We start from the raw sequence: 27,630 nt of genomic DNA, 5'->3' as shown, positions 1-27,630 counted from the left end.
TCAGAAGAACCTTCCCCACGCTGATCAATTCTCTGATCCGCGGTGGCTAGCTCGCCTGGCCCTGCTCACGGACATCACGGCGCACCTGAACACCCTCAACATAAAGCTGCAAGGCAAAGACATTCTCGTGACAGACATGTACGCGCACATCACTGCCTTCGAGGTTAAACTGCGCTTGTGGGAGGCTCAATTGGCTTCTGGTCAGTTTGTGCATTTTCCTCACCTTGCTGCATGTGCCCCTGACGATGTGGACCTGGGCACTTGCGTTAGTGTCGTCAACTCTCTACGTGAGGAATTTGCTTCCCGTTTTGCAGGAGTCAGGGTGCTGGCTGCGGACTTCAAGCTTTTCACTGCTCCCTTTGACTTCCCCGTGGAAGATGCCCCTGCCTCCTTACAGATGGAGTTGGTGGAGCTGCAGTGCAACGATAAAATGAAGGCGAAGTTCCGCACCTCTTCTCCATTGTCCTTCTTCCACGACACCGTTCTCCCTTCTAACAATTTTCAAAAATACATTGCCCATGTCCAACGCATTGTGGCCATGTTCGGCAGCACCTACTGCTGTGAACAGCTCTTCTCGAAAATGAAGTACACGAAGTCTCACCTTCGCTCCCAACTCTCGGACCGCCACCTCAATGACATTCTTCTGTTGTCTACCTCAACCATCGAGCCAGACATGGAAATACTTCTTCATGGCAAACAGCACCAGCAGTCTCATTGATTTGTAGAGTGTTCAATGCAATTTTTGTACAATCTATTCATGTAAACAAATTATAGTAATTCTGAGATTTCGTTTTTCACTCCGGCCCGCGATCTCCTTCCAAAAGTCTCATCTGGCCCTCACTCTGAAAAGGTTGCCCGCCCCTGCTTTAGAGATTTCCCGATTGAATATCTGTGGGGCGATCTGGTCAACGTCGGGTGGAATTGGGTTTTAATCGGGGAGTAACTGTTCGGACGCGGTTAAATACACCACCGCTCGGTCAATATAACATCTAAAACCCGCGTCTGTAACAATATATATATATATATATATATATATATATATATATATATATATATATATATATATATATATATATATATACAGACTTGGCATTTAATATGGAATATATTTTTTTTCTTGACTTGGGTTTACTTTCTTAACTCAGTATATCAATCTGGTGAGTTTCTTTTACACTTTGGTGATTTATTTGTTAAAAGAACCATGTCACTGATTGTCTGTCACAGCAAGAAGTCAACAACAGCATTATATCACAGGTGGCGTGGCAAAATGTACGGACAGGTGCATTTGATGATTGGCTTCACAGTCGGGTATACAAGGGTTGTTGCGTTCTGTATTAATGGAAAACAACTGCTGCACGTCTCCAAAAGTTATTGCCGCTTCCTCTGGAGATGGTTCGTCAACTCGACAATGCTGTTTGTCATGGAGTGGTGGCTTTACGAAATTACAGCATGAAAGAGCGTGCTATTGCTCGGCAGTATAGCATCACTCAAGGTCAGGTGTCAACGATCCTGAAATGAAATGCTCAGAGGGGTGTACAACCAACGACTGGTTCAAGCAGGCTATCGTGCCAGGCGTCCCCTGAGAAAGCCACGCCTGACCAGACAACACTGCCAGCGCCGATTGCAGTGGGCCAGAGAGCACCGTCAATGGCAGCCAGGACACTGGAATCATGTGATCTTCAGTGACGAGTCTAGATTTCTGGTCTATCGTCAAGATGGCCGCGTCCGAGTGCACAGACATGTGCATGAAGCCTACAACAAAGATTGTATAGTGCCAAGAGTCCAAGCTGGAGGTGGTGGGGTGACCGTTTGGGCTGCTTTTCATGCAGGGGGCAAAACTGACCTGGTTGTTCTGAATGGAAACCTGAACCAGTTCAAGAACAGGGCCATTCTGGAAGAAACATTGCTTCCATTTGCTCGTGCAGCCTTTCGAGGAAACTTTGTCTTGCAAGATGACTATGCACGGCCTCATCGTGCTCGCATGATCCAACACTTTCTTGCTGACCGTGGTGTAGAGCATATGGAGTGGCCTGCCATGTCCCCGGATATGAAACCGACAGAGAACTTGTGGGCAGAATTAACGCATCAAATCGACCACTTGGACCAGCAGCCGACCTCTGTGCGTGAATTGCAGCAGGCTATTGTCACTGCATGGCAAGCGATTCCCGTCCAAACCTTGGCAAATCTCGTGAACAGCATGCCTCAACGTGTACGTGCTGTCCTGAATGCTCGTGGGGTTACACGAAGTACTGAACTGTAATTTTACTGTCGGTAATCCCAGTCGTAATTTAACTTTTTTTTTCTTTAAATTTTTTTTGGCTAATGTGCAAAATAAAGAGATACTTCTGGAAAACGTACAGAAGTCTAACACAGTACTGCCCATGAATTGAGTTCGATATCAGTTTACATCACTTTCAAGGATCAATTTATTTGTTTCGAAATGTCAAATGTGGTTTTTGTTTCTTTTAAAGATCACATTAACAAGATCTAGAATAATTTCAACATAATTCCAATGAACTTTTGGTTCTAAGACATCTTGAAGAGGTAAGTTCACCCCCACAAAAAAATATTCCATATTAAATACCAAGTCTGTATATGAACACTCGGCAATGGTCTGGCAAGTGTTACAGGAGGCAAAGAGGCAAAGGAAGGATGTGGCGTTGTTATGGCTGGATTTGGAGAATGCATATGGGTCAGTGCCGCTTGCCTTGTTTAGGTATGCCATGGATTTCTTTTGCGTGCCATGGAGATTTAGGGATATTTTGATGGCATATTATGATCAGTTTTGGATGCGGTTTGCGACACAGTCCTATGTAACAGAGTGGCAGAAGTTGGAAGTGGGGATCCCGATGGGATGTACCATCTCCCCCTATTTTGTTTGTGCTAGTTATGGAGTTGTTTATACGTGCGGTGAGTGGACATGGGAAAGAAGTGGAGCTAGCCCCTGGTCAGAGGATGCCAGCAATGTTTGCTTTCATGGATGACCTGACAGTTGTCCAACTGTCCACTGATGCAGCAGTAGAGGTACTGGGACGACTGGAAAGGTTGATGCGGTGGGCAAGAATGGGATTTAAAGCAAGAAAGTCGAGTGTGGTAGTGAGACGAGGAGTGGTGGATAACATGTACAGGTTTGAGCTGGGAGGGGAGGTGGTTCCGTCATTGGTAGAAGCCCCTGTGAAGAGTTTGGGAAGATGGTATACAGTGGAGTTGAATGATGTGGGAAGAGTGGAGGAGGTCAGAAACAATCTTTTGAGAGGTTTGAAGAGGATTGATGGATGTGGTTTGCCAGGTAAGTTGAAGGTATGGTGTTTGAAGTTTGGGTTGATGCCACGAGTATTGTGGCCATTGATGATGGATGATATTGCAATTGGGCATGTCGAGAGGATGGAGGTTATGGTGAGCGGGTTTGTGAGGAGGTGGTTGGGAGTGCCACGCTGTTTGACGAACATTGCCTTTTATGGTCACTGGTCAGGGTCGAAAAAGCCAGTTTCCCTTGACATCATTAACCGAGGAGTTTAAGGTGGTGGGGGTGCGGGATTTCATGATGTTGCGGGATTCAAGTGATGCAGTGGTAAAGAATGCTCTCCCAGAGAAGAAGGGAAGTCGGAAGTGGAATGCAAGAGCAGAGGTGGACGAGATGAGGAGCGGTTGCAACAGGAGGAGGTCATGGGGATGGTACAGCATGGGAAGCATGGCTTGGGGTGAATGGAGCATGAGCGATGGGGAAAGGCATGTGTGAAAGAGAGGAGGAAGATGGTTGAGAGGGAGGTGAGAAGAAAGGAAGAGGAGGGGAGATATGTGAAAGCAGTCGGTCAGGCACAGCAAGGTGCTTGGACTAAGTGGGAAGTTGTGCGGGTGAGGATATTGATGTGGCAAGAGATTTGGAGGATGGAACCAATATTGTTGAATTTCCTGTTGCGGGCAATGTATGATGTGCTTCCGTCACCAGTACACTTGAGATTGTGGGAGTTGTTGCAGGAGGAGAGATGTTATTTGTGTGGAGATGTGGGAACGGTGCAGCATGCACTGAGTGCATGTTCAGTAGCATTGGCAGCAGGACAATACAGGTGGCGACATGATCAGGTGCTGGTGGTGCAGATGGTGCAACAAGAGGTGCTGAGGTCGAGAGAAAGAAGAGTGGAGAAGGAGACTGATGGGGGAGAGTTGTGGTTTGTCAAAGAGGGCCAAGTGGTAAGAGGTGGAAAGAGGAGGAGGTGGAAAGCAAGAGGGCTGTCAGATGCTTGTGATTGGCAGGTGGTGGCAGACCTAAAGCCACAATTGGTATTCCCAGAGGAGATCTGTGTGACAAGGTTGCGGCCTGACATTGTCACTTGGTCAGGTGCAACAAGACAGGTCATCTTAGGGGAATTGTCGGTACCTTGGGAAGAGAACATGGAGGAGGTGCACGAGAGGAAGAGGAAGAGAGGAAAGTACAGTGAGCTGGAGGCAGAGTGCCGGGAGAAGGGTTGGTGAGTTTTGTGTCAGCCATCTGAGGTGGGGTGTAGAGGGTATATTGGCAAATCCTTTTCTGCATTTCTCGCTCAGCTGGGAGTGTGTGGGACAGAAAGAAGGAGGATGTGTGACAAGGTGGCCCTGGTTGCCTTGAAAGGCTCATTTTTGACATGGAGGAAGTTTATGGAGGCATGTCGAATGGTGTAGGTTGGTTGTGTGTGTATATATATATATATATTTTTTTTTGTTACTGTTATTATTTCTTATTTTGTGTATATGAGTGAGTGGGTGTGGGTGTGTTTTTGCATGAATTAATTTTGCATGAGTGTGTTTTTGTATGTTGAGTGGTGTATGTTGTTGGTTGGTTGGTGTTGTGTGTGTGTGTGTGTATGGGTGTGTATGTTTGTGTATGAATGATCTGGTGTGTTTTGCTTGGGGAGTGGTGAAGGGTATAAAGGTGGATGTTTGAGTGTTCCACCATGTTTGTTTGGTGCTGTGGATTCTGGATGCGGAGGTGTTGTTGGTGTTGTAGTCTACGTTTGCACTGGCTGGGGGTGGGGGTATGTTCGCATCCAGGTGTAGTTGCTGCATTTGGATGTGTATGTGCCCCTGCTGGCCCACCTTAGCTGACCGTATCGAGGTTGAAGGGCCGAAACGGGATGATGCTGAGGACCTCGACTGAGGGACCTGGTCAGTGCGGCACACTTGTGACCAGTTGTGTTTTGAACATATATATATATATATATATATATATATTATATATATATATATATATATATATATATATATATACGTATATATATATATACGTATATATATATATTATATACTATAGTATATATATATATATACGTATATATATATATATATATATATATATATATATATATTATATATATATATATACATATAGATATATAATCAGTCATTATGTGACTTCATGCCATGAGTGAATGGGTGAACCACCATTAAGCTATCCCATCCAGCTGTGCTGTACCTTAATGGGAGTGATAAGCACCGCTTGCGACACGTACATTATCTCTGGTATCCACTCATTACATGGAGTCGCCTGAATGTGGCAGCGAGTAACCAGCCTAATGAGCACACGCTGTGACGTCACAGCGTCACGTACGTCACAGCGTGTGCTCATTAGGCTGGAGAACTTAAGTTATAATCTGATATATATATATATATATATATATATATTATATATATATATATATATACAGTCACGTGAAAAAGTAAGTACACCCCATGTAAAGTTTTGACTTTTTCAACATATTTCAACATACAGCTATTTGATCTGCATTTCAACAATATTGATAGATAAAGGTGATATAATATAACAAATATCATGAAACATTTACATTTTGTAGTCCATTGTATAATTTAAATAAACATAAATGCAAATGTCACATGTGGAAAAAGTAAGTACACCCCCACATTTATCACTACTTCAAATACCTAAAATTCGAATTACGTGCCCCAGCTCAGGTGCAAATGATTAGAACATTGTTAGAGAGGATCTTGGAGGAACCTGTCTTATTTAAACCTCAGACATTTAGTTTGGTTTGCTCTTTGTTGTTGAAGTGTGCGGCATCATCATGCCTCGATTAAAAGAGCTCTCTGAGGCCTTCAGAAAGAAGGTTATAGATGCCAACGAGTCTGGGAAGGGATTTAAAAAGATCTCCAAACAATTTGAAATCAATCATTTGACTGTCCGGAAGATCATCTACAAGTGGAGAAGATTCCAAAAAACTGCCAACTTGTTCAGGCCAGGCCGCCCCAGCAAGTTCAGCCCGAGAGCAGACCGCAAGAGATGCTGAAAGAAGTCTCTGAGAACCCCAGAATGTCATCACGGGACCTTCAGGTAGCTCTTGCCACTGTTGATGTCAAAGGGCACGAGTCTACCATTGGAAAGAGGCTGCACAAATTTGATCTACATGGGAGGTGTGCCAGGAGGAAACCTTTGATGTCCAGAAAGAACATCAGGGCAAGACTAACGTTTGCCAATGAACACCTAGGCAAAGACCAGCACTTCTGGAACAATGTGCTCTGGACAGATGAGTCAAAGGTAGAGCTATTTGGCCACAGTACCAGAAGACATGTTTAGGGAAAACCAAAGACAGCATTTGCCCACAAGAACCTGATACCAACTGCAAAGCATGGTGGTGGAAATATTATGGTTTGGGGCAGCTTTGCTGCATCAGGGCCTGGTCAGCTCACCATCATAGAATCCACTATGAATTCTTCATTGTACCAGAGGGTGCTTGAGGATAATGTGAGGCCATCTGTCGGAAAGTTGAAGCTCAACCGAAGGTGGACCTTGCAACATGACAATGACCCTAAACATACCAGTAAATCCACCAAGGAATGGCTGAAAAGAAAGAAATGGAGGGTTCTGGAATGGCCATGTCAAAGCCTGGATCTAAATCCCATCGAGATGTGTGGGGGGATTTGAAACGAGCTGCGCATGCAAGAAACCCCTCAAACATCGCACAGCTGAAATAATTCTGCATGGAGGAGTTGGCAAAAATTTCTCCCAGTCGATGTCAGAGACTGGTAGACAGTTATAAGAAACGCCTACTTGAGGTTGTTTCTGCCAAAGGGGGCAATACCACCTATTCGAGCCAAGTGTGTACTTACTTTTTCCACATGTGAAATTTGCATTTATGTTTATTTAAATTATACAATGGACTACAAAATGTAAATGTTTCATGATATTTGTTATATTATATCACCTTTATGTGTCAATATTGTTGAAATGCAGATCAAATAGCTGTATGTTGAAATATGTTGAAAAAGTCAAAACTTTACATGGGGTGTACTTACTTTTTCACATGAATGTATATATATATATATATATATATATATATATATATATATATATATATATATATATATATATATATATATATATATATATATATATATACATATATATATATATATATACAGTGAAACCTTGACTTACGAGTTTAATTCGTTCTGTGACCGAGCTCGTAACTCAATTTGCTCGTTTCTCAAATTAAGTTTCCCCATTAAAATGCATTGAAATGCTATTAATCCGTTCCAGCCCGCCAAAAACCACACCAATTTTTTTTTAAATATACAGTATATATAAAAATATCTCGCGCTTTATATTTCACCTGTATGCAGCATACAAGTTGGCAGGATGGCCTGGACTGGAGGTACGCACACTTGACTCTAAACTGTCCAGCCTGGGTTTGAATCCCGACCCAGCTATAACCTGTCATGGGTGAATCACAGGCAGGGTGATTCATCAATGTGTGTACCGCTAAACTGGGCGCCCCGTTTGCGTCCCATTAGTTGTTGGATGTTAAGGATCTCACCGTGTTTTCCACAAAGAGAAGGCGAGCTATCGCCGGCACTCTGAACAAGTTGTGGCCTGGCATGCTCTTCTCCTCTGCCATTATATACGTCCTCCTTGGTATCTTTTTCCAGAAGAGCCCTGTCTCGTCACAGTTGAAGATTTGCTGGGGGATGTATCGTTCGGCTTCTATCAGTTCGGCAAAAGTTATAATAAAATCTTCAGCTGCCTTCACATCCGCCTCACCAAGTCGACAACACGCACACCTCGCTCATGTTTTTTGACGATTGCGTGTTTTATATCCAAGCACATCATCCTCTTCTTCTTCTCAGTACTGCCCTTGGCACTCAATTTCTTAGGACCCATGGTTAAAACTAAGAAATTTTCCAAAATAACCAAAATGCGAAAACAAAGCAGCAGCTATATACGGCAGAGATGCTTGCACGGCAAGATAACCACGTGACCGGAACCCACCTGGTGGCGGGTGGCGTAAGCTCGTAACTCAGATCTCGGCTCGCATCTCAAAGCAATAAACCGCCCGAGCGACGGCTCGTATCTCGGAAAACTCGTAAGTTGGTGCACTCGTAAGTCAAGGTTTCACTGTATATATATATATATATATATATATATATATATATATATATATATATATATATATATATATATATATATACGTATATATATATATATATATATATATATATATATATATATATATATATATATATATATATACGTATATATATATATATATATATATATATATATATATATATATATATATATATATATATATATATATTGTTGCGGACGCGGTTAAAGATGTTATTTACTGAGCGGTTGGTATTACCATGACCGAACAGTTCCCCCGATTCTTCCCCAACTCACCCGATTCACCCAGACGTTGGCCAAATCGCGCTATGCCAAATCAATGATAGAAAGGACACGACGACTGGGAAAGAGGAAACGAGGCAAGGGGTACAGTTCTCAAGACCTCCGGAGGAGGGTATAATTACAGTGGTGGAGAAAAGGGGTAGATTACAAGGCAGTGAGGTAAAGACACAGAAGAGATGGGCACTTAATTACCGTCTTATCTTAGCCCAGACAGACCACAGACAAACGGAACAAAGCAGACTTACACAGGGATTGATGGCAGGAAGGGACAGGTACGTTGATAGCACAAGGTGCACCTTGGCTCGGGGACAGGATAAAGCACGGTCCAGAAGATGCGGGGAGGTCTCACAGCGCTCGGAGGGGACGTCTTTCTTGCTTCAAGCTCAGCGCGCATCTGACGTCACCTCCCCCTCACTGCGCATGCTCAGCCAGGAGTGACACGCCCTCGGCTGGTTGGTTCCGCCCCACTGGGGCCGGTCCGCCGCTTCCATTGGGTGCGGGGGTTACCGGGCTCCGCCCTTGATGAGGAGCTGACAGGGAGCCCCTATTTGGTAATCCCGTCGAGCACATGTTTGATGGCGGCTCGTTGGGAAGGCCTGGTGCCCTCCCAACACCCCCTACCATCCAAGCCGGAGTGAGGACGTGCACTTCCTGCGCTCGTTGTTGTTGTTGTTGTTGTTGTTGTTGTTGTTGAACTGTGAGGAAGAGCTGCGGGGAGGTATTGGGAGGTCCTAAACTTTCTAACGGTGCCATACAATCACATTCTGGTGCAACGAAGGGTCAGAATTAATGGAAACGAGTCCTTAACTGACATAGACTAAGAATAACTAGCAAGATGTCCTATAGTTGTCTTACATGAGATGCGGTGAACCTGGGCACGACATTTAATGGGGGAAATAGGGGGAGGTCGGGTCTACAGAGTGTTGTTTACAGAAAATGGGCCTAGGGAATGGGGGATTGGGGATAGTTGGGAAGTATTGAGGAAATAGGGGAATATTTACAAGCGGATATGGATGGATGCAAATCCCATATCCGCAACACTGCACCATTCTCTACCTCGGGGCGTCCCGACCCGATAAATTTTTACCTACTTTAGTGTGGCACTCAGATGTAGTTCTCTCTACTATTAACTCAACCCTGAGTGCGACAGTTTTACAGATGTTCACAAATGAGTAAATATGTCCCCCTGCGACGTTGCACCCTTCTCCTAACAGAAACACACCCACAGGATAACCGAATCACGGAAAGCATCCTCAAACTAAACATACAGCCGGTAGGGAGCATTATTTATACAACACTGATATTTACACTACGATCCAGGACCTGTTCTTTGAGGAACACATGCAGATGTTATGCATAGGGAGAGCATGCATGCCAGCATTGATACACCAACCCACGAGTGCCCTGTGGTCATACGGCCTTTAATAATGTGCAGAGCACCCCTTCCAAGCACCAAAAGCACCACCCCATTATGCACAGTCAGCACCATCCGGTGCACCAATAAAGTGTTCAATAACAATGCACCATCAAGTGTCCATGGTCACTGGTGGTGTCGCAGCCGGCCGATGTTCTGCTGCTGGTCTTGCCTTCATGGAGTGCACTTGGCCTTCTGGCTTCTTTAGAAATAAAGAAAGGCGCCAACCGCATCCATGTCTGAATTGTGGCCGTCAGGGGGGCCAACTAAAAGTGGTTCACCTGTATTGCATAGGTGCCACGTTGACCCAGAGGTCCATCCACGGGTGGTACTTGACCGCAAAAGAACTGCGGTCCATTGTGGGCGGCCACAAAAATTGCGGTCCATATGGTGTATCGATCCAGGCAGCAAGCAGCGGAAGTACAGGCCCACAACTGAGGAGCCAGCACCTCTCTCTCCTCTCTCTCTCTGCCCCAAAGCAAGATCCTCGGAGGTGGGAGACAAAAGAAGACAAGTGAGTAAGGTGGTAAGGGCGCAAAAGTGCACGCAATACAAGGTAATGCACACTGGGGGCACATGGGAACCAGGTGAGACAGTTACGTTCCTACCGTATGCCCCTCCTCCCCCACCAGGTAACCTACATTGCCCTTCCCTTACCCCTTACTGTATCCACAAAACACAACACTACCCATAAACATCTAATTTACACATCAACAACGTCCCTACTGTCTTCCCCGTTCCTCCCATTAACCAAATTCGTCTTCTCTCCCTCCTAACCAATCAAATTTGCCATTTCCAACTCTCATCAAAATCTGCCATCACCAATTCATCATCAGTCCCTCCTAAGGAGGGAGAGATGGAATCACCCCAATGTCTCATCCACGTCGTGATGCGTCTCACAAATCCAAACAGCAATTCTCCTTTCCTGCAACACAAAACAAAGAAAACACATGTGTGGAGTCATCAGCATCACCTCAGGTAAGTGGCTGCGTATGGTGCGACAGGTTCATCAATCCTAACTATTTCCTAAATGACTTTAACAACTTTACATTACCCGGGGTCTTTCCCTGCCAATCCATTGGCCAACTTACACTATGGGTTCTTAAAACCAATTCCCATTGACCAAACTGTGGTGCTTCTCAATTTGGGGTCTCACTCCCCCGATTCATCTCCCGGTGCCCTTGCACAATTTCTGGGCTGCGACGTGTAGCTCTCCCAGCAGGTCTACCCACCTGCACACCTCCACCACTGCAGTTGCCACCCGAGCTTACCTAGCTCCTCACCCTAACCTAACTAACTGTGGAAGGCCCCTCCTGGCTCTGTCACGCCACTCGGTGCCCTCTGGCACTGGGCTACCCTGGTCCATCCTCCGGATCCTCGGGCCCCATCCACAACAACTACTACCGGCTCCCAGAGCCCACCTGCGGCCTCACCTGGCCGACATCCTCACAGTGGTGGAGTGCCCAAACCAACTACACACACTAACAGGCTACACGCCCAGCCATTTCCACAACACTAATGCACCCATCCAATCATCATTCTTCCACCCGCACCACAGATGCCAATATCCAACCACAATTTACCTATACCCTCTACCTAACACTTACACTACCCGCCCCGGGTATCCGTGATGGGGGTCCACTCTTCCCCCATCCACACCTTCGCACCACGCACACCACTCCGTACCACTTACTCCAACTCTCTCCACACCACTCATTCTCTGCTCCATATATTCCACACACCTGTACTTGCACACCTGTGCTCTCATACTTGGTGCCACCTGCACCCTTCTCTCCCCCAAGCGCATTCGCGCTGATCCACAACACTCACTACTCACCATGACACTCATCCGCAATGCTCTCTCGTTCATCACTTGTACACTCACACACACCTTGGAGCATTGCCTCACCGATGCCTCATTTGAAGCTGCTCACCAGCACTTCCATTCACACTGCATCATCTGCTCTGTCTACTCCCTTCTAAACTCACGCTCCTCCGTCTTCCCTTACACTCAGCGCTCCCACGTCATTATCAAACACTAAGCTACTATGTCCCCACTACAGGTACCAAGTCTCTTACTTAAATATTGTCACCTATAGTCACCTCTAGTCCCTATCAATATAACCAAGCCCTCCCTGGCTCGGTTGTCATAGCCACCCCATATACTATAGCGCATTTGCCCCGGCATGGGAAGGGTGGCAGGGATGCCACCCTTACCCACCGTCATACGGCGCGAGTGGGACCTTGTGGGACCACCTCGTATGTGAGTCGTTGCCCGCCTGCCGGACCCCGTGCGTCGCCCCTTGCGGGGTCAGCGTGGGGCCGAACCGGCCAGTCCCCCACAGTACATTACCCCCAAGGGGCTCCCGTGCCTCCCCTGTCCCTCTAAAAACTACCCCTGTTGGTGTCGATGCATGGGTCACTCTTCCGCAACCTGCTACCCATTCCATACCACCACAACCTTGCTCACTCACACCTCGCACCTCTCCCATCACCGGACCCTCTCGCTCGCACCCTCGTTCCATACACTCCGGACCAGCCATACACCTCACTCTTGGCCTCTCACGAACATCCAGGTCCATCTCGACCACCAAGCTTATTAAATCACCTGGCGCATCATACGCATGACCATATTTGTCACCACTTACACTGGGTCCTCTTTCTCTTCACTTCTCCTCCATCACCTGCGAATCCCTCATCTGGTTAATGAGCACATCATCACGATCCGAACACAGACTTTGGACCAATTCTTTTACTTCCTCTTTTATCTCTTTCTTATCCCCTCTCCGTCGCTTCTTAATTTCGCTCACCCCTTCTTCCACTTCTTCTAATTTCTGCTTCACCTCCTTCATTTCCTCGTGCGCCCCCTTAAGTTCTTCCTCTAACTCCACCTTATTTTTTTCTATGTGCTCCCGCACCTCCCGCTCTTTAACCTCCATCACCTCTACCACCTTGTTCATTTTCCTCGTCAGGTCCTCATGTACCATCTGACACTCTTTTTTAATTACTCCTATGTCCTTTTTCATCTCCTTCTGTGTCGATTTTAAACCCTCTATTACCGCGATGTTCTTCTTTACCTGGTCCCCCAACTCCTTTTGTCCCACTGTCAGCTGTTCTACTCCCAGCGTCAACTCCTCTATACCACCTTGCAATTTTACAGTCCCCTTTCTCACCTCCTTCTCCATGCGCTCCTTACAGTGCCTCACCTCCTCGCGCACTCCTCCGACCTCCTCACTCACACCTCTTCTGATCTCCTCTCCCATCACTTGCATCTCCTGCCCAGATGCCACCCTCATCTGCTCCATTTCCTCCCTGTGAGCATCCAATTTAGTTCTACCCCCATTCTGACCCCCTCTATCTGCTGCCCCATTTGTTTAACTTCCCTTTCCGCTTGGTCCCTCATGTCCCTCAATTTGCCTTCCATACTGTTTTCTAACCCCTCTAACCCCTTTTTCATCCCTTCCATTTGATTCTCTTGAGCGGCCATTCTGTTTTCTACCCCCGTTAACCCCTCATGTATTTACCCTAATCTATTGTCTAATCCCTCAAATTTGTTTCCTAATCCCTCTATTCTACTCCCTAACCCTCCGATCTGGGCCCCCATGTCCTCCCTCAATTTCTCGCTATTGGACCCCATGTCCTCCCTCAATTTCTCGCTATTGGACCCCATGTCCTCCCTCAATTTCTCGCTATTGGACCCCATCCTTTGTTCTAACCGTTGGCTATTGGCCCCCATGTCCTCCCTTAATTGCTTGCCCATTCTTTGTTCCAATTGTTCGCTATTCTGGGCCATAAGGGCCTTCATTTGTATAAAAAAAAGGTTCAAATCCACCAGCGGCGCTGCTACGGTCGCTGGCGCGGTCGCCGTAGCCATCTGCGAGGTGCCATTTTGCGCGCCCGTAACCTCGTGCGCGAGGACGCCATTTTGTGAACCTGCCGCCCTAACTGCTTCGCTCCCCTCATGTCCCTCAATTTGGACCTGGATCGACCCTGCCTCACTCTCCTCTACCGGAACCCAGCCATCTTGATCTCCCATAGCGCGACTTTCAAAATTCGGGTTTTTTTTGTAAAACAAAATCAAATTTCGGTGACTTGTAATTTTGAGCGCGATAAGCCCGCTTCGGGTCCGTATCTCACTCCCAGACACCAATTGTTACGGTAATAACACAATTGGTGTCCAAAATTTGGGCTAAATAAATTTAGTCCCAGGTTCGAATCCCAACTCCTGACACCAATTGTTACGGACGCGGTTAAAGATGTTATTTACCGAGCGGTTGGTATTACCGCGACCGAACAGTTCCCCCGATTCTTCCCCAACTCACCCGATTCACCCAGACGTTGGCCAAATCGCGCTATGCCAAATCAATGATAGAAAGGACACGACGACTGGGAAAGAGGAAACGACGCAAGGGGTACAGTTCTCAAGACCTCCGGAGGAGGGTATAATTACAGTGCTGGAGAAAAGGGGTAGATTACAAGGCAGTGAGGTAAAGACACAGAAGAGATGGGCACTTAATTACCGTCTTATCTTAGCACAGACAGACCACAGACAAACGGAACAAAGCAGACTTACACAGGGATTGATGGCAGGAAGGGACAGGTAGGTCGATAGCACAAGGTGCACCTTGGCTCGGGGACAGGATAAAGCATGGTCCAGAAGATGCGGGGAGGTCTCACAGCGCTCGGAGGGGACGTCTTTCTTGCTTCAAGCTCAGCGCGCATCTGACGTCACCTCCCCCTCACTGCGCATGCTCAGCCGGGAGTGACACGCCCTCGGCTGGTTGGTTCCGCCCCACTGGGGCCGGTCCGCCGCTTCCATTGGGTGTGGGGGTTACCGGGCTCCGCCCTTGACGAGGAGCTGACAGGGAGCCCCTATTTGGTAACCCCGTCGAGCACATATTTGATGGCGGCTCGTTGGGAAGGCCTGGTGCCCTCCCAACACCCCCTACCAACCAAGCCGGAGTGAGGACGCGCACTTCCTGCGCTCGTTGTTGTTGTTGTTGTTGTTGTTGTTGAACTGTGAGGAAGAGCTGCGGGGAGGTATTGGGAGGTCCTAAACTTCCTAACGGTGCCATACAATCACATTCTGGTGCAACGAAGGGTCAGAATTAATGAAAACGAGTCCTTAACTGACATAGACTAAGAATAACTAGCAAGATGTCCTATAGTTGTCTTACATGAGATGCGGTGAACCTGGGCATGACATTTAGTGGGGGAAATAGGGGGAGGTCGGGTCTACAGAGTGTTGTTTACAGAAAATGGGACTAGGGAATGGGGGATTGGGGATAGTTGGGAAGTATTGAGGAAATAGGGGAATATTAACAAGCGGATATGGATGGATGCAAATCCCATATCCGCAACAATATATATATATATATATATATATATATATATATATATATACATGGATAAAAACAAGCGTTGAGTTCAGCCAAGCACTCCTGTCAATGTCAGGCTGTGGCTCAACATCCTTCTTCCTGTTCTCTCAACTGTCCATTATCACCTCTCTGACCATATTTTTGTCCCAGAAAGAGCGGGTATTTACTCAAAAAAAGTTTAAATCCTTTGCTTTGTCGATAAGAGTGCCCACTTCATTTTACCTTCAAAATTTACTCATGGTACCAGTGATCTGATCCTATCAGCCATAATCCATTGTACCTTTTGTTGGATTCTACATTTCCTCAAAGTCTCTTCTTGATTTTGGAATAATTCAAACAATGATTCCTCCCAGAACTCCAGCAGAGATGCTGAGGACAGTTTGGAGGAGAAGCAGAGGTTGGTGTGCCAATTTGTGAATGAATCTGTGGATCTGATGAAGAGTGAAATAAACAAGAGGAAAATGGAGAAGCTTTCTCTTCTTGGGAAGCAGAGGGAGAAACTGGAGCAGCAGATGGAGGATCAACATCAAGGAAAATCCACAATGGACACAGCACTCCAGGATCTGGAGTCCATTTCTTTTCTACAGGTGTGGTTTATCGTAAATGTATTGCAAAAGTTGTAATGTTTAATATATATTGTTTCGGGGGAGTCTGTCACTATTCAAGTATAAGCTTTTAGTTGAGGCCTTGTTATATGTCACGGTCGATGGTAAAGGTGCAGTATACGATACAATGGTTCAAAAATGATTAAATAAATTGACTAGAAAGGTGAGTGAATGCATTTCCAGGTGTGTTTATGTCATCATGAAGTGAGATTTAGGTTTTATCACAATGAAGGTTTGGGATAAGAGTGAGTTCATGTCATGGTCTCCAAAGCAGTGATACAGCACAACTACCTGGTCACTGTTGAGGATTTCAATCATTTCATCTGGCACGAATAAATAGCACCAATAAACTCCAATACATTCAGAACTCCGCTGCCCGTCTACTCACCCATTTCCGGACCCGTGACCACATCACCCCCGTCCTTTACAAGCTTCACTGGCTCCCCATCCCCCAGAGAATCCTGTACAAAATCCTCCTCTTGACATACAAAGCCCTCCATAACCTGGCCCCATCCTACCTGGCTGACCTCCTCTCCAGACACACTCCCACCCGCAACCTCCGCTCTGCTGGTACCAACCTCCTGACCCCCTCCATCCGGACCAAATTCAGATCCTGGGGGGACAGGGCCTTCTCCATCGCTGCTCCCACCCTCTGGAACTCACTACCTCACACCATCAGAGACTCCTCCTCACTCACCACATTCAAAACATCACTAAAGACCCACCTGTTCAACACTGCATTCAACATTCAACCCACAGCATTTAACCCCTGACTATCTCTTCTCCTTCTCCCTCCTTTTGCTTTAAATATTTCCCTATTGATTCTTGTCTTTTTGCAATTGTTGTTTTCATGTATTGTTATGCATTATGTTTTCCACTCTGTCAAAGCGCCTTTGGGCTTCTGGAAAAGCGCTATACAAAATAAATGAATTATTATTATTATTATTATTCATCCAAGGATTTTATCCAAGGGATGCTCATGTGGACCTCCAGGTACCATGCCATCATGGCTTTCATCATGTGCTGGATCATCGCGATTATTTTGGTTTATCCAGTGCCATGTTTATCCAGGTAGTCAAAGTTGCCTGTGTGTATCCACCTGGAGAACATTAGTATGAATTATGGTCAAACAACTACTTCACATACTTTGTCTTGAACAATTCAATGTTGTTCATGTGAATACTGTTCGGGTTACAGATTTACCTTATCGGGTGTTTTCACTAAAGGGAAGTGAGTACTGTTTCAAAATTAAAATCAAATTGATCTATTCCTTTTCAAATTGAAAACATCTTTGGTTTATTACCCCATGCACGCAAAGCCTCCATCTCTTAAACTGTGACTCAATGCCGTCATATTGCAGTGTATATGGTGATGTTCAATATTGCCTCAGGAACACTGAACACCTGGATATTTTTAATGACGATCTTTAAAATCATCATTTTATTAAAATTGAAGAACGTAATTGAACACTGTGTGTGGTATCGTGTTCTGTGAACTCTCTCGTATTTAATAAATAAAAACAAACATTCATTCATTCAAATATCTTGATCTCATTCTTTGTTTTCTTCCTTTTCAGGGTTCCAAGGACCTGCTAAAAAGGTGAGACTGCATTGGTATCTGACACGTTATCAGCACATTCTGATGTTTTTGACCCAATCGTGTTTTAAACATTGAAATATATTGTTGCGGTTTTGTGAATAAAGGATGACCCCCCCCCCCCCCCCCTCGTAGGTAGTCGTACCACAACATGTAGCCTCGCTTTAGTTCAGTTATTTCTTAGTAAATGTAAGCATAGTCTCCTTTCCTGTGTTAGTTTGCGTTGAGCAGGCCAGTGAGTTAGGTGTTCTTTTGGGCTGGAATGCCACGTGCTAGGCCTGGGACAAGTCTGGCAAGGCCGAAGGGAGGAGCTGCAGGGAGTGGCCGGTAAGCAGTGAGCAGCCAATCAGAGCTCAAGGGGAGTGGCTCACAACGGCAACGAGAGGACAGTGTTGGAACATTCGGGTAGGGCCGGGGCAGAGCCATAAAACCCGTTCGCTTCAAAAGATCCGCAACAATATTTAATAAATAATAAAATAAGACAAAATAAAGGGAGACTTTGAGAAATGAGGGTTGGGGAAAGAATTGAGGATGAGGGAAAGAATGAGGGTTAGGAAAAGAATGAGGGTTATGGAAAAAATGGGGGTTAAGAAAAAAATGAAGGTTAGGAAAAGAATGAGGGTTATTGAAAAAATGAGGATTAGGGAAAGAATGAGGTTTAGGGAAAGAATGAGGATTTGGTAAAGATTAAGGGCGAGGAAAAGAATGAGTGTGAGAGAAGGACACACGGAGTGAACAAGATGTAACTAATTCAGGTTACTCAGTTGTCCTCAGGAACTTGATTATTTTCCTCCCTCGATTTTCTTTCCAATTTCGGATCTATAAATGAAAAGTTTTTAGCTGACTAAGGGCGGTGGTCATTATGAAGTTTGTTGTGGAAAACCAATCAGGTCCACACAACTTTAGTCCAACGGGTTGGTTTAATTGCATTTAGATCATAACATCATCCTGTAAAGTAGAAAATACAATGAGTATACGATGTGACATCACATGGGACCATTCATAACATTCAATGCAAGCAAGCTGGATATTCTATGCAAGCGTACCGTTAGCGAGTCTACCAGATGTAACGTGTCACAGGAGAAGTCTCAGAGCACCGTCAGCAGCAGCGGGTCTTATAGTCACGCCCCTAGCGGTGTCAACGAGCAGCGAGCATCACCCTGGGTTCAGTACGAATACGATTTCACTACATTCTCCCCCCGTCAGAATTATACGGCAGTGAGGCTAGAAGCGAGTGAGCGTCAGCATGAACTGGGTGGAACATCAGTCGACCCAGCCGTATCAGGCCGGGCGGTGAATTTCTCTGCCAGCACGCGTCCGAAATTCCCCGGGTACGGCATCACGTATCCCTGTGTCCCCGGCGTCGGAGGCGCCAACAGGGTCGGGTGACGAAGGGAGTAACTCCAAGTCGTCGGGCCCAGGTAGTCTCGGCGAGGGGAGGGTCGGTAGACTTTCGGCGTTGGGAGCGTCGGGAGAGGCCATAGTCTCATAGATGGGTTCAATCGGTTCGTCCGATTCCCTACTTAGTTCGGCGACCCCGCAAGGGGCAAGGTGACGGACGGAGACAGTAGTCTCACGGCCATCAGTCGTCATCACACGAGCATGCTCAGGATTAGTCTGGAGAATCTGCACTTTGTCCACTAGGGGGTCGTACTTGCTCGCGCGAACCGCCCGTTTAAGGTAGGCCGGCCCGGGCACAGCGAGCCAACTGGGCAAAGACCGTATACGCCCCGAGCTCCTGGGGTGGTGGAAAAGTCGCTCGTGGGGAGTTTGGTTGGTTGCCGTACTCAGGAGAGCCCTGATCGAGTTCAACGCCACAGGTAGCGACCAAGCCCATTTATCGAGGCCCCGGCCGAGGGTCCGGAGGTTGAGCATGACGGCCCTCCAGATAATCCCGTTGAAGCGTTCAATTTCCCCATTAGCCTGGGGTCTGTACGGCGTGGTGTAACTAGAAGCAATGTTATTTTGGAGCAGATAGCCGCGCACCTCCTGAGACAAGAAGACCGCACCCCAGTCGGTATGGACATAGGCCGGGTAACCGAACATTGAGAACAAGTTCTGTAAGCATCGCATCACCGTGGCAGCAGTCATGTCCGCACATGTATAAGCAAAGGGGAATCGCGAGTACTCATCAACGCTAGTGAGCAGATAGCGAGAGCCACTCGACACCGGCAATGGGCCCTTGAAATCCATCGCCAAGCGTTCCCACGGGCGTGTAGCCTTCACCAGAGTCCCCATGGGAGGGTTATAGAAACGCGGTTTGATCTCCGCGCAGATAGCGCAGTCGCGACAGATACGGCGTATATCGTCAATCGAGTATGGGAGATTCCCACTCCGCACAAAATGAGCGAAACGCGTTATGCCAGGATGGCCCGCAGTGGCATGCAGCACCCGTAGGCCCTCCAAAGAGGTGATACCCGCACATGTAGCTGGTCGTGATGAGGCATCGGCGGCCTGGTTATCCTTCCCCGGGCGATATTTGATGGTGCAACAGAAGTCGGCGAGTTCGATACGCCAGCGAGTGATTTTCTCGTTCTTAATGCGCTGGGCGTGTAAGGTGTCGTACATGAACGCAACGCTTTGCTGGTCCGTGATGATTTGGAAGCTCCGCCCGAGTAAGTATGGGCGCCATCACCGAATAGACTCGACGATCGCATACGCTTCCTTTTCAACGGATGAGTGCCTCCGCTCAGCGGTGGTAAGAGTCCGTGAAAAGAAAGCCACGGGACGCCCCCCTTGGGAGAGGGTCGCCGCGATGACCTGATCTGAGGCGTCACTTTCGAGGACGAACGAGCCGCTCTCGTCGATTGTCGCCACGGCAGCTCGGGCGATGTCGGCCTTAAGGCCTTCAAAGGCCGCCAATGCGGCCGGACTCAGGGGGAAGGTGTCGCAGGCCACGAGGGGGCGAAGTTTCGCGGAGAAACTTTGCACCCATTTGGAGTAATGGGCGAACAGCCCAAGGGCACGCTTCAGGGACGCCCGATCACAGGGAGGGGCCATGTCGAGCAAAGGTCGCAGACGCTCCTTATCCGGAGCGACAGAGCCATGGGTCACGGTGTACCCCAGAAGATCTATCGTGCGTAGGGAGTATTGGCACTTATCCTCGTTCATAGTTAAGTGATACCGCTGCGCGACCTCAAGGAAGCGCTTCAGATTCGCATCATGGTGCCCTTGGTCATATCCACAAACCGTAAGATTATCGAGGTAGACGAAAACATCGGTTAAGTGCTCCCGCGCAACGAGGTCATCCATGGCCCTCTGGAAACACGAGACCCCGTTCGTTACCCCGAAGGGCAATCGCGTAAATTGGTACAACCGCTGCCCCGACTCAAATGCGGTATAGATACGATCCGCCCTAGAGATAGGGATCTGGTGGTACACACTACGGAGATCGAGAGTGCCATAGACCGAATACTGGGACACCTGTTGCACTAGCGCGTCCATCCCCGGAAGGGGGTAGGCATCCAGCTGTGTAAAGCGGTTAATCGTTTGGGAGAAGTCGATTACCATGTGTCTGCGATGGGCCTCGCTGCGCACCACCAAGACCTGGGCATGCCACGGCGACCTACTAGGCTCTATGATGCCATCTTTCAAGAGCTGAGCCGTTTCGTCCGCAATGAATTGCATGTCTGCGCGAGAGTAGCGCCGTGATTTCACCGCGATAGGGGTGCAGTCGGAGGTTAGATTGGCGAACAGCGAAAGCGGCTGGACGTCCATTTGCACTAGGGCGCACACCGCAAGCGCGTCGTCCGCCCCCACAACAAGCGTGTCAGGCCCACCAAACTCCATTACCAGACGTCCATGCAGCTTAAGAAAATCGTGTCCTAACAGAATATCAGCACATAATGCGGGTAAAACCATAAGGTGTACATCAGGGAAAACTCGTCCCTTTAGCACGAGTTTCAATCGGCATTCCCCCTTCGTGCTGAGTCGAAGCCCCTGGGAAGCCATGAAGATCCGTCTCGTAGACCTCCAGATCCGCCATCCATGCCGGAGCACAAGTCGCTGGTCGATAAAACTATCCGTAGACCCTGTATCCACCAAGGCCCGAACACAATGGCCTTCGACCATGAGGGGAATAAGGGCTTGAGCCAGGCCAGACGAGGCTGCTGGGAGCGGGACTGAGCCCCCTGAATGGGTCGGACCAGCCTCGCGGGTGGATCCTATGCCAGCAGCAGTTTTGCGGCCATGGCCGGAGTCTGCGTTGACCATGGGAAATCCATTAACGCCATCAGAGGGCTTTCCCAAGCATTCCGGTGTTTCGCGATTCAAAATCTGACAATTCTGACGGGAAAAGGCCTCCGTAGTATTTGAAATCGCCTTTTGACACTTTTGGCAGAAAAAGGCCTCCGTAGTATTCGAAATCGCCTTTTGACACTTTTGGCAGCAAAGGGCCTCCGTAGTATTTGAAATCGCCTTTGTCGGGGCGTGGGCCGCCGTTAGCTCGTGGACGACACGAGGAGAATGTTCCGCTGGGGCTTGGCGAGGCTTCAAAGCCCCTTGCGTGGCACGGAGTTTGGTCAAGGACACGTACTCCGTGCCCGATGGAGGATGAGACGGTGGTGGCTGTCCGGTGACGCCCGCCAAGGACGTCTGAGTGCCCAGGGGCCCGCAGAGAGGGGCCCTCCCCTTCGAAGTCGGGTAAGGTGCCGGGTTTCGGGCTCGGCTCGCGGGCTCCGCAATGAGCCCATTCAAGGTCGCTGCGCCCGCGCGACCGCGGCCGCGCGAGTCGTTGAGCCGCGAGCCGCGTGCCGTTTTCCTGCACACTTTAGCATAATGTCCCTTTAGCGACCACAAATGGCATATAGCGTCTCGTGCCAGACACACGACCCGGGCATGGCGTGGTCCCCCACAGAAAAAGCATGCGGCCCCGCGTAAGGCCTTGGGTCTGGTCATAACGGCAGCCATCAGGGCTGGGTCTTCCTCCGGAGCATCCCGGAGTTCAGCGAGCGGATCCGCGTCCTCGGCGGTAGCACTCTCTGGCCGTGTGTGTAGTGTGGTGCCCGCCAAGAGGCGCGTGCGATCATAGGTGTTCGATTGCATCCGCGCTTCAGTGTATACTGTCCCTTGCTCAAGTGCCGTAGCAAAGGTCAGGTCGGTCTTCTCTAAGAGCTTGAGCCTTAGTTCCTGGGAGGAGACCCCTGCAATGAAGGCATCTAAAAGACGATCATCCTGAGCCTGCGCGGGAGTCCGTGGCTCCCTGGTGCTGTCCAGCAAGAGCTGCCGGAGCTCCTGGGCATAGTGGTCCATCGCCTTGTTGGGTTGCTGACGTCGCGTTTGCAGCAAATATCGTGCATACACCGGGCTTTTTTCCTTTATGTACAGCCGTTTGAGCTCCGCGATGGAGAGGTCATACGTCACGCATTGAGCGATAGCGTTGTACACCCGGTAGTCGATTTTTGAATGTAGGGTTGCTAGCTTCGCGACAGCCGTCGGCGCGGTCTCAGGCTCATCAAAAAGATTCTCCAATGTTCTGAGCCAGTGCTTCAGTTGCAAGCCACCATCCGGGGCTTGCGGGTCGGCACAGAAGACGGACACCGTCAGCGTCTTGTTGCCAGCCATGGATCTTAAATGCAATTAAGTGTTGTGGAAAACCAATCAGGTCCACACAACTTTAGTCCAACGGGTTGGTTTAATTGCATTTAGATCATAACATCATCCTGTAAAGTAGAAAATACAATGAGTGTACGATGTGACATCACATGGGACCATTCATAACATTCAATGCAAGCAAGCTGGATATTCTATGCAAGCGTACCGTTAGCGAGTCTACCAGATGTAACGTGTCACAGGAGAAGTCTCGGAGCACCGTCAGCAGCAGTGGGTCTTATAGTCACGCCTGTAGCGGTGTCAACGAGCAGCGAGCATCACCCCGGGTTCAGTACAAATACGATTTCACTACAAAGTTAATTTGTGTTATTAATTGGACAGAAACTTTTATAAGCCCCTTAAATCCTCATTTGAGTTTATATTGTTTTGTTCGTTCCTTTCTGTCCTTTTCTTTAATCTTTCCCATCCTCCTCACATTAAAACTACTGATTTCTAAATTGTTGAGATCTATTGTGTTCACTGATAAACTCGAAGTCTTGAACATCCTTGAATATTCTGTTCTGCTAATTTGCTTGTGTTCCACCTGGTCTTATTGCTTCTTCTCTCCATCTCCATCGGTGATCTCTGTTCACCTTCTTCTCTCCATGTCCATCCGTGATCTCTGCTCACCTTCTTCTCTCCATGTCCATCTGTGATCTTTGCTCACTTTCTTCCCTCCATGATCTCTGCTCACCTTCTCTTCATGACCTCTGCTCACCTTAGTCTCTCCATGTCCCTCTATGATTTCTGCTCACCTTCTTCTTCAACTGCTCTTTCTATTTATTCCTCATTTCCTTCCAAACCATTTCTAAAGATAATTCATAAAACACCTTACCCCGCACTGTCTTGAGAAAAGGACATGGAAGGGTCTTTTCAACTCTTGGTTTGCGTTTCCAAGCACGATCTATATTTCTTTGTCTGAATCTCGATATTTTCCAAGGATGAAAGCGTTAGCGGCAAATTTGATTGGTCAAGATAGTGGAAATTTGCGTTTCTCCAAATACTGCTAAACTGGAGGTTTTTGGAAGTGCCAACAAGGGGATTTGTCTTCTACAGTGTTCAAAATATAAAACACACGCTGAAGTACCCGGCGTTGCTTGGGGAAATTCTATGTAAGATGAATATTAAAATACTAGCTGAAACCCGTGGAACATCCACGGAAGGGAGGATGTCGTGTATGGATAGAGTGTACCATTATGGATGGCATAGGGGATTTGCTTGTCCGAGTAAGGGTTAGGAAGAAAGATGAGAATGAAGAGTGCATATATGAACAACGTATTTATTGCAACCTACTTAAATGACAACGCTACGATATACTTTTGAAAATATCACGTCCCGTCTCGAAGTCAATGCCATCCTTTTACCTCTTCGTATACAACTCACTGATTTCTACCTTATCGTGAACAGGGTAAAGCCTACTTTGATAATCATGAACGGTGGCAGATGCAGGAGTTGGTGAAACGAAAGGGGGGGGGGCTGATCATGACCTACCCGACGCCACATGGCCTATGCCATTTGTTGAGATCATGGCCACCATGGAAACACAACAACTGGATAGGTAGGGCCGAGGCCTACTCCTACTTCTCGTCACTCGGCGAAGTACACTTTGTTTTAAGCTTTCAGAAGTTGAAGCCTTGGTATTTATTGCTTTATATGATACTGATGGGCTGCTGATCGGTTTCACTTCGTTGTAATCACAGTATGTGGAAGAAATTATGGTAAACCCACCTGATGAGGTTAGCATACACCGCGATCGACGACACCGCCACAAATGCATGCTCAGGATTGTCCACTCAACGGACGGATTGCTTCGCCTTCTTCCAGCAGATGCCATTACGATGGCGTCGAAAGATGGCGTCGTATCGGCTGTTAATCGGATGCTTTTGGGCCCCAACGTCGGCTAATTCAGATTTTTCGAGTATGGTTGTATGTGATAAACAAAGAGCGTGGTTCGTAGATCGTAAATCCATTAGTGCCATGGGCATCGGGTCACTGGGTGCGGTGTAAAATGGATAACAAAGTTGAGTCCTTACGCTATTATTATATGGACTAGCCGAAACCCGTGGAACATCCACGGAAGGGAGGATGTGGTGTATGGATAGAGTGTACCATTATGGATGGCATAGGGGATTTTCTTGTCCGAGTAAGAGTTAGGAAGAAAGAGGAGAATGAAGAGTGCGTATATGAACAACGATCGCCGACACCGGCACAAATGCATGCTCTGGATTGTCCACTTAATGGACGGCTTGCTTTCGCCTTCGCCTGTCCAATCAGCGGACGGATTGCTTCGCCTTTGCCCAGCAGACGCCAATACGATGGCGTCATAAGATGGCGTCGTATCGGCAGTTAATCCGATGCTTTTGGGCCCCAACGTCGGCTAATTCAGATTTTTCGAGTATGGTTGTACGTGATAAACAAAGAGTGCGGTTCTTAGATCGTAAATCCATTAGTGCCGTGGGCATCGGGTCACTGGGTGCGGCGTAAAAGGGATAACAAAGTACAGTCCTTACGCTATTATTATATAGACTAGCCGAAACCCGTGGAACATCCATGGAAGGGAGGATGTGGTGTATGGATAGAGTGTACCAATATGGATGGCATAGGGGATTTGCTTGTCCGAGTAAGAGTTAGGAAGAAAGATGAGAATGAAGAGTGCGTATATGAACAACGTATTTATTGCAATCTACTTAAATGACAATGCTACGAAATGCTACGAAACGCTACGAAATGAATGGATTCGTAATAGGAATTGGCATAGCACCACTCTGGCCATTTTCTATGGGACTATATGGTGTGGGTTGGAATTGTGTGAACAAAATCAAGAAAAAGGCGACACTTTGTAGAATCCAACTTACACTGTGTATAAAGTGTCACCTCCTGACTTTGTATTTTATATTGTTAGAGACAAAACAAACACTAAATAACATAGCCACATACCAAAAACGTGTATTTTCACTTGTGCAAAAATGCTACTCACAATTACATCGCCTGTGCGTCGGCCTGTGATTGAGCCAGAGAGTTGGCCTGTGTCAACTTCCTTTCCAATGTCTGCAAGAATTGAAATACTGATTGTGAATGTGTAAAATTATATGAAAGAAGAACATGCATATCAATAGATGATGCCATCGAAAAGGAGAGCAGCTGTCAATAGAAAAGGATGTCTGACTTATCAATTTGACATTATTGCACAGGAAATGACAAACAAAGAAACAGTTCATTTCCATCGGGTAATATTACGATGAGAGATCAGCCGATACCTTTATTATGTCCATCAGCATCCATGGCACTTGGAAAAAAAAACGTGGCATCATCCAGCCGCAGCCAACTATCACATACCGTCTCGAAGTCAATGCCATCCTTTTATCTCTTCGTATACACCTCACTGATTTCTACCTTATCGTGAACAGGGTAAAGCCTACTTTGATAATCATGAACGGTGGCAGATGCAGGAGCGAAACGTAAGCGTAGGCCTCGGCTCTACCTATCCAGTTGTTGTCTCCATTGTGTAAGGGGGGGAAAAAACAAACATTTTGGCCTCAGACCTTTGAGAGTACGTCGTTCCGTGAACTTTTTGAACGGGCCTCGTATGCCATGCTTCGTCAACGTTGGGTTGTTTTTAAATGATTTGAAGGATTATCTTAAGCACTGTGAATAGAGCAGATACTGATGGGCTGCTGATCGGTTTCACTTCGTTGTTATCACAGTATATGGAAGAAATTATGGTAAACCCACCTGATGAGGTTAGCGTACACCGCGATCGATGACACCGGCACAAATGGCGGAATAGATGGATTCTCCTTCATCGCATCACATCGCATTCTCTTCCTGTGAAACTGTTTCTCCATTTAACGTTTCCAAAATCAAAACTTCAAAAAGTTCTTCACTTCGATTCGAAAAAATTTCAAACTTCAAAACCGTTTCCAAAACGTCACTCCATTTAACTTTATTAAAATGACGATAAAGACCAGTTGGTTCACACCACCCATCACACCAGGCGACTGTTCAATCAGCGGACGGCTCGCATCACCTTCGGCCAGCAGACGCCAATACGATGGTGTCGTAAGATGGCGTCGTATCGGCCGTTATTCGGATGCTTTTGGGTCCCAAAGTCGACGAATTCAGATTTTTCGAGTATGGCTGTACGTGATAAACAAAGAGCGCAGTTCGGAGATGGAAAATGCATTCGTGCCATGGGCATCGGGTCACTGGGTGCGGCGTAAAAGGGATAACTAAGTCGAGACCCTACGGTGTTTTTATATAGACTAGCCGAAACCCGTGGAACATCCACGGAAGGGAGGATGTGGTGTATGGATAGAGTGTACCATTATGGATGGCATAGGGGATTTGCTTGTCCGAGTAAGAGTTAGGAAG

At 47.3% G+C, this 27,630-nt stretch overlaps 1 protein-coding gene across 1 annotated transcript in view; it reads left to right on the top strand.

Annotated features, from left to right (window-relative positions):
- LOC137419056 (E3 ubiquitin-protein ligase Midline-1-like) overlaps positions 1-27,630 on the top strand; it is a 127,072-nt gene that overhangs the window by 68,826 nt on the left and 30,616 nt on the right. Inside the window, exons 4-5 of the mRNA XM_078768817.1 lie at positions 15,823-16,056; positions 17,651-17,673. Coding sequence (XP_078624943.1) covers positions 15,823-16,056; positions 17,651-17,673 — 257 coding nt within the window. The remainder of the gene's footprint in view (positions 1-15,822; positions 16,057-17,650; positions 17,674-27,630) is intronic.

The sequence above is a fragment of the Myxine glutinosa genome, unplaced genomic scaffold (assembly GCF_964187855.1).
Source record: "Myxine glutinosa unplaced genomic scaffold, kmMyxGlut1.1 SCAFFOLD_541, whole genome shotgun sequence".
Taxonomy (NCBI): domain Eukaryota; kingdom Metazoa; phylum Chordata; class Myxini; order Myxiniformes; family Myxinidae; genus Myxine; species Myxine glutinosa.
The sequence above is the reverse complement of the archived record's forward strand: the minus strand, read 5'-3'. Positions and strand labels throughout refer to the sequence as shown.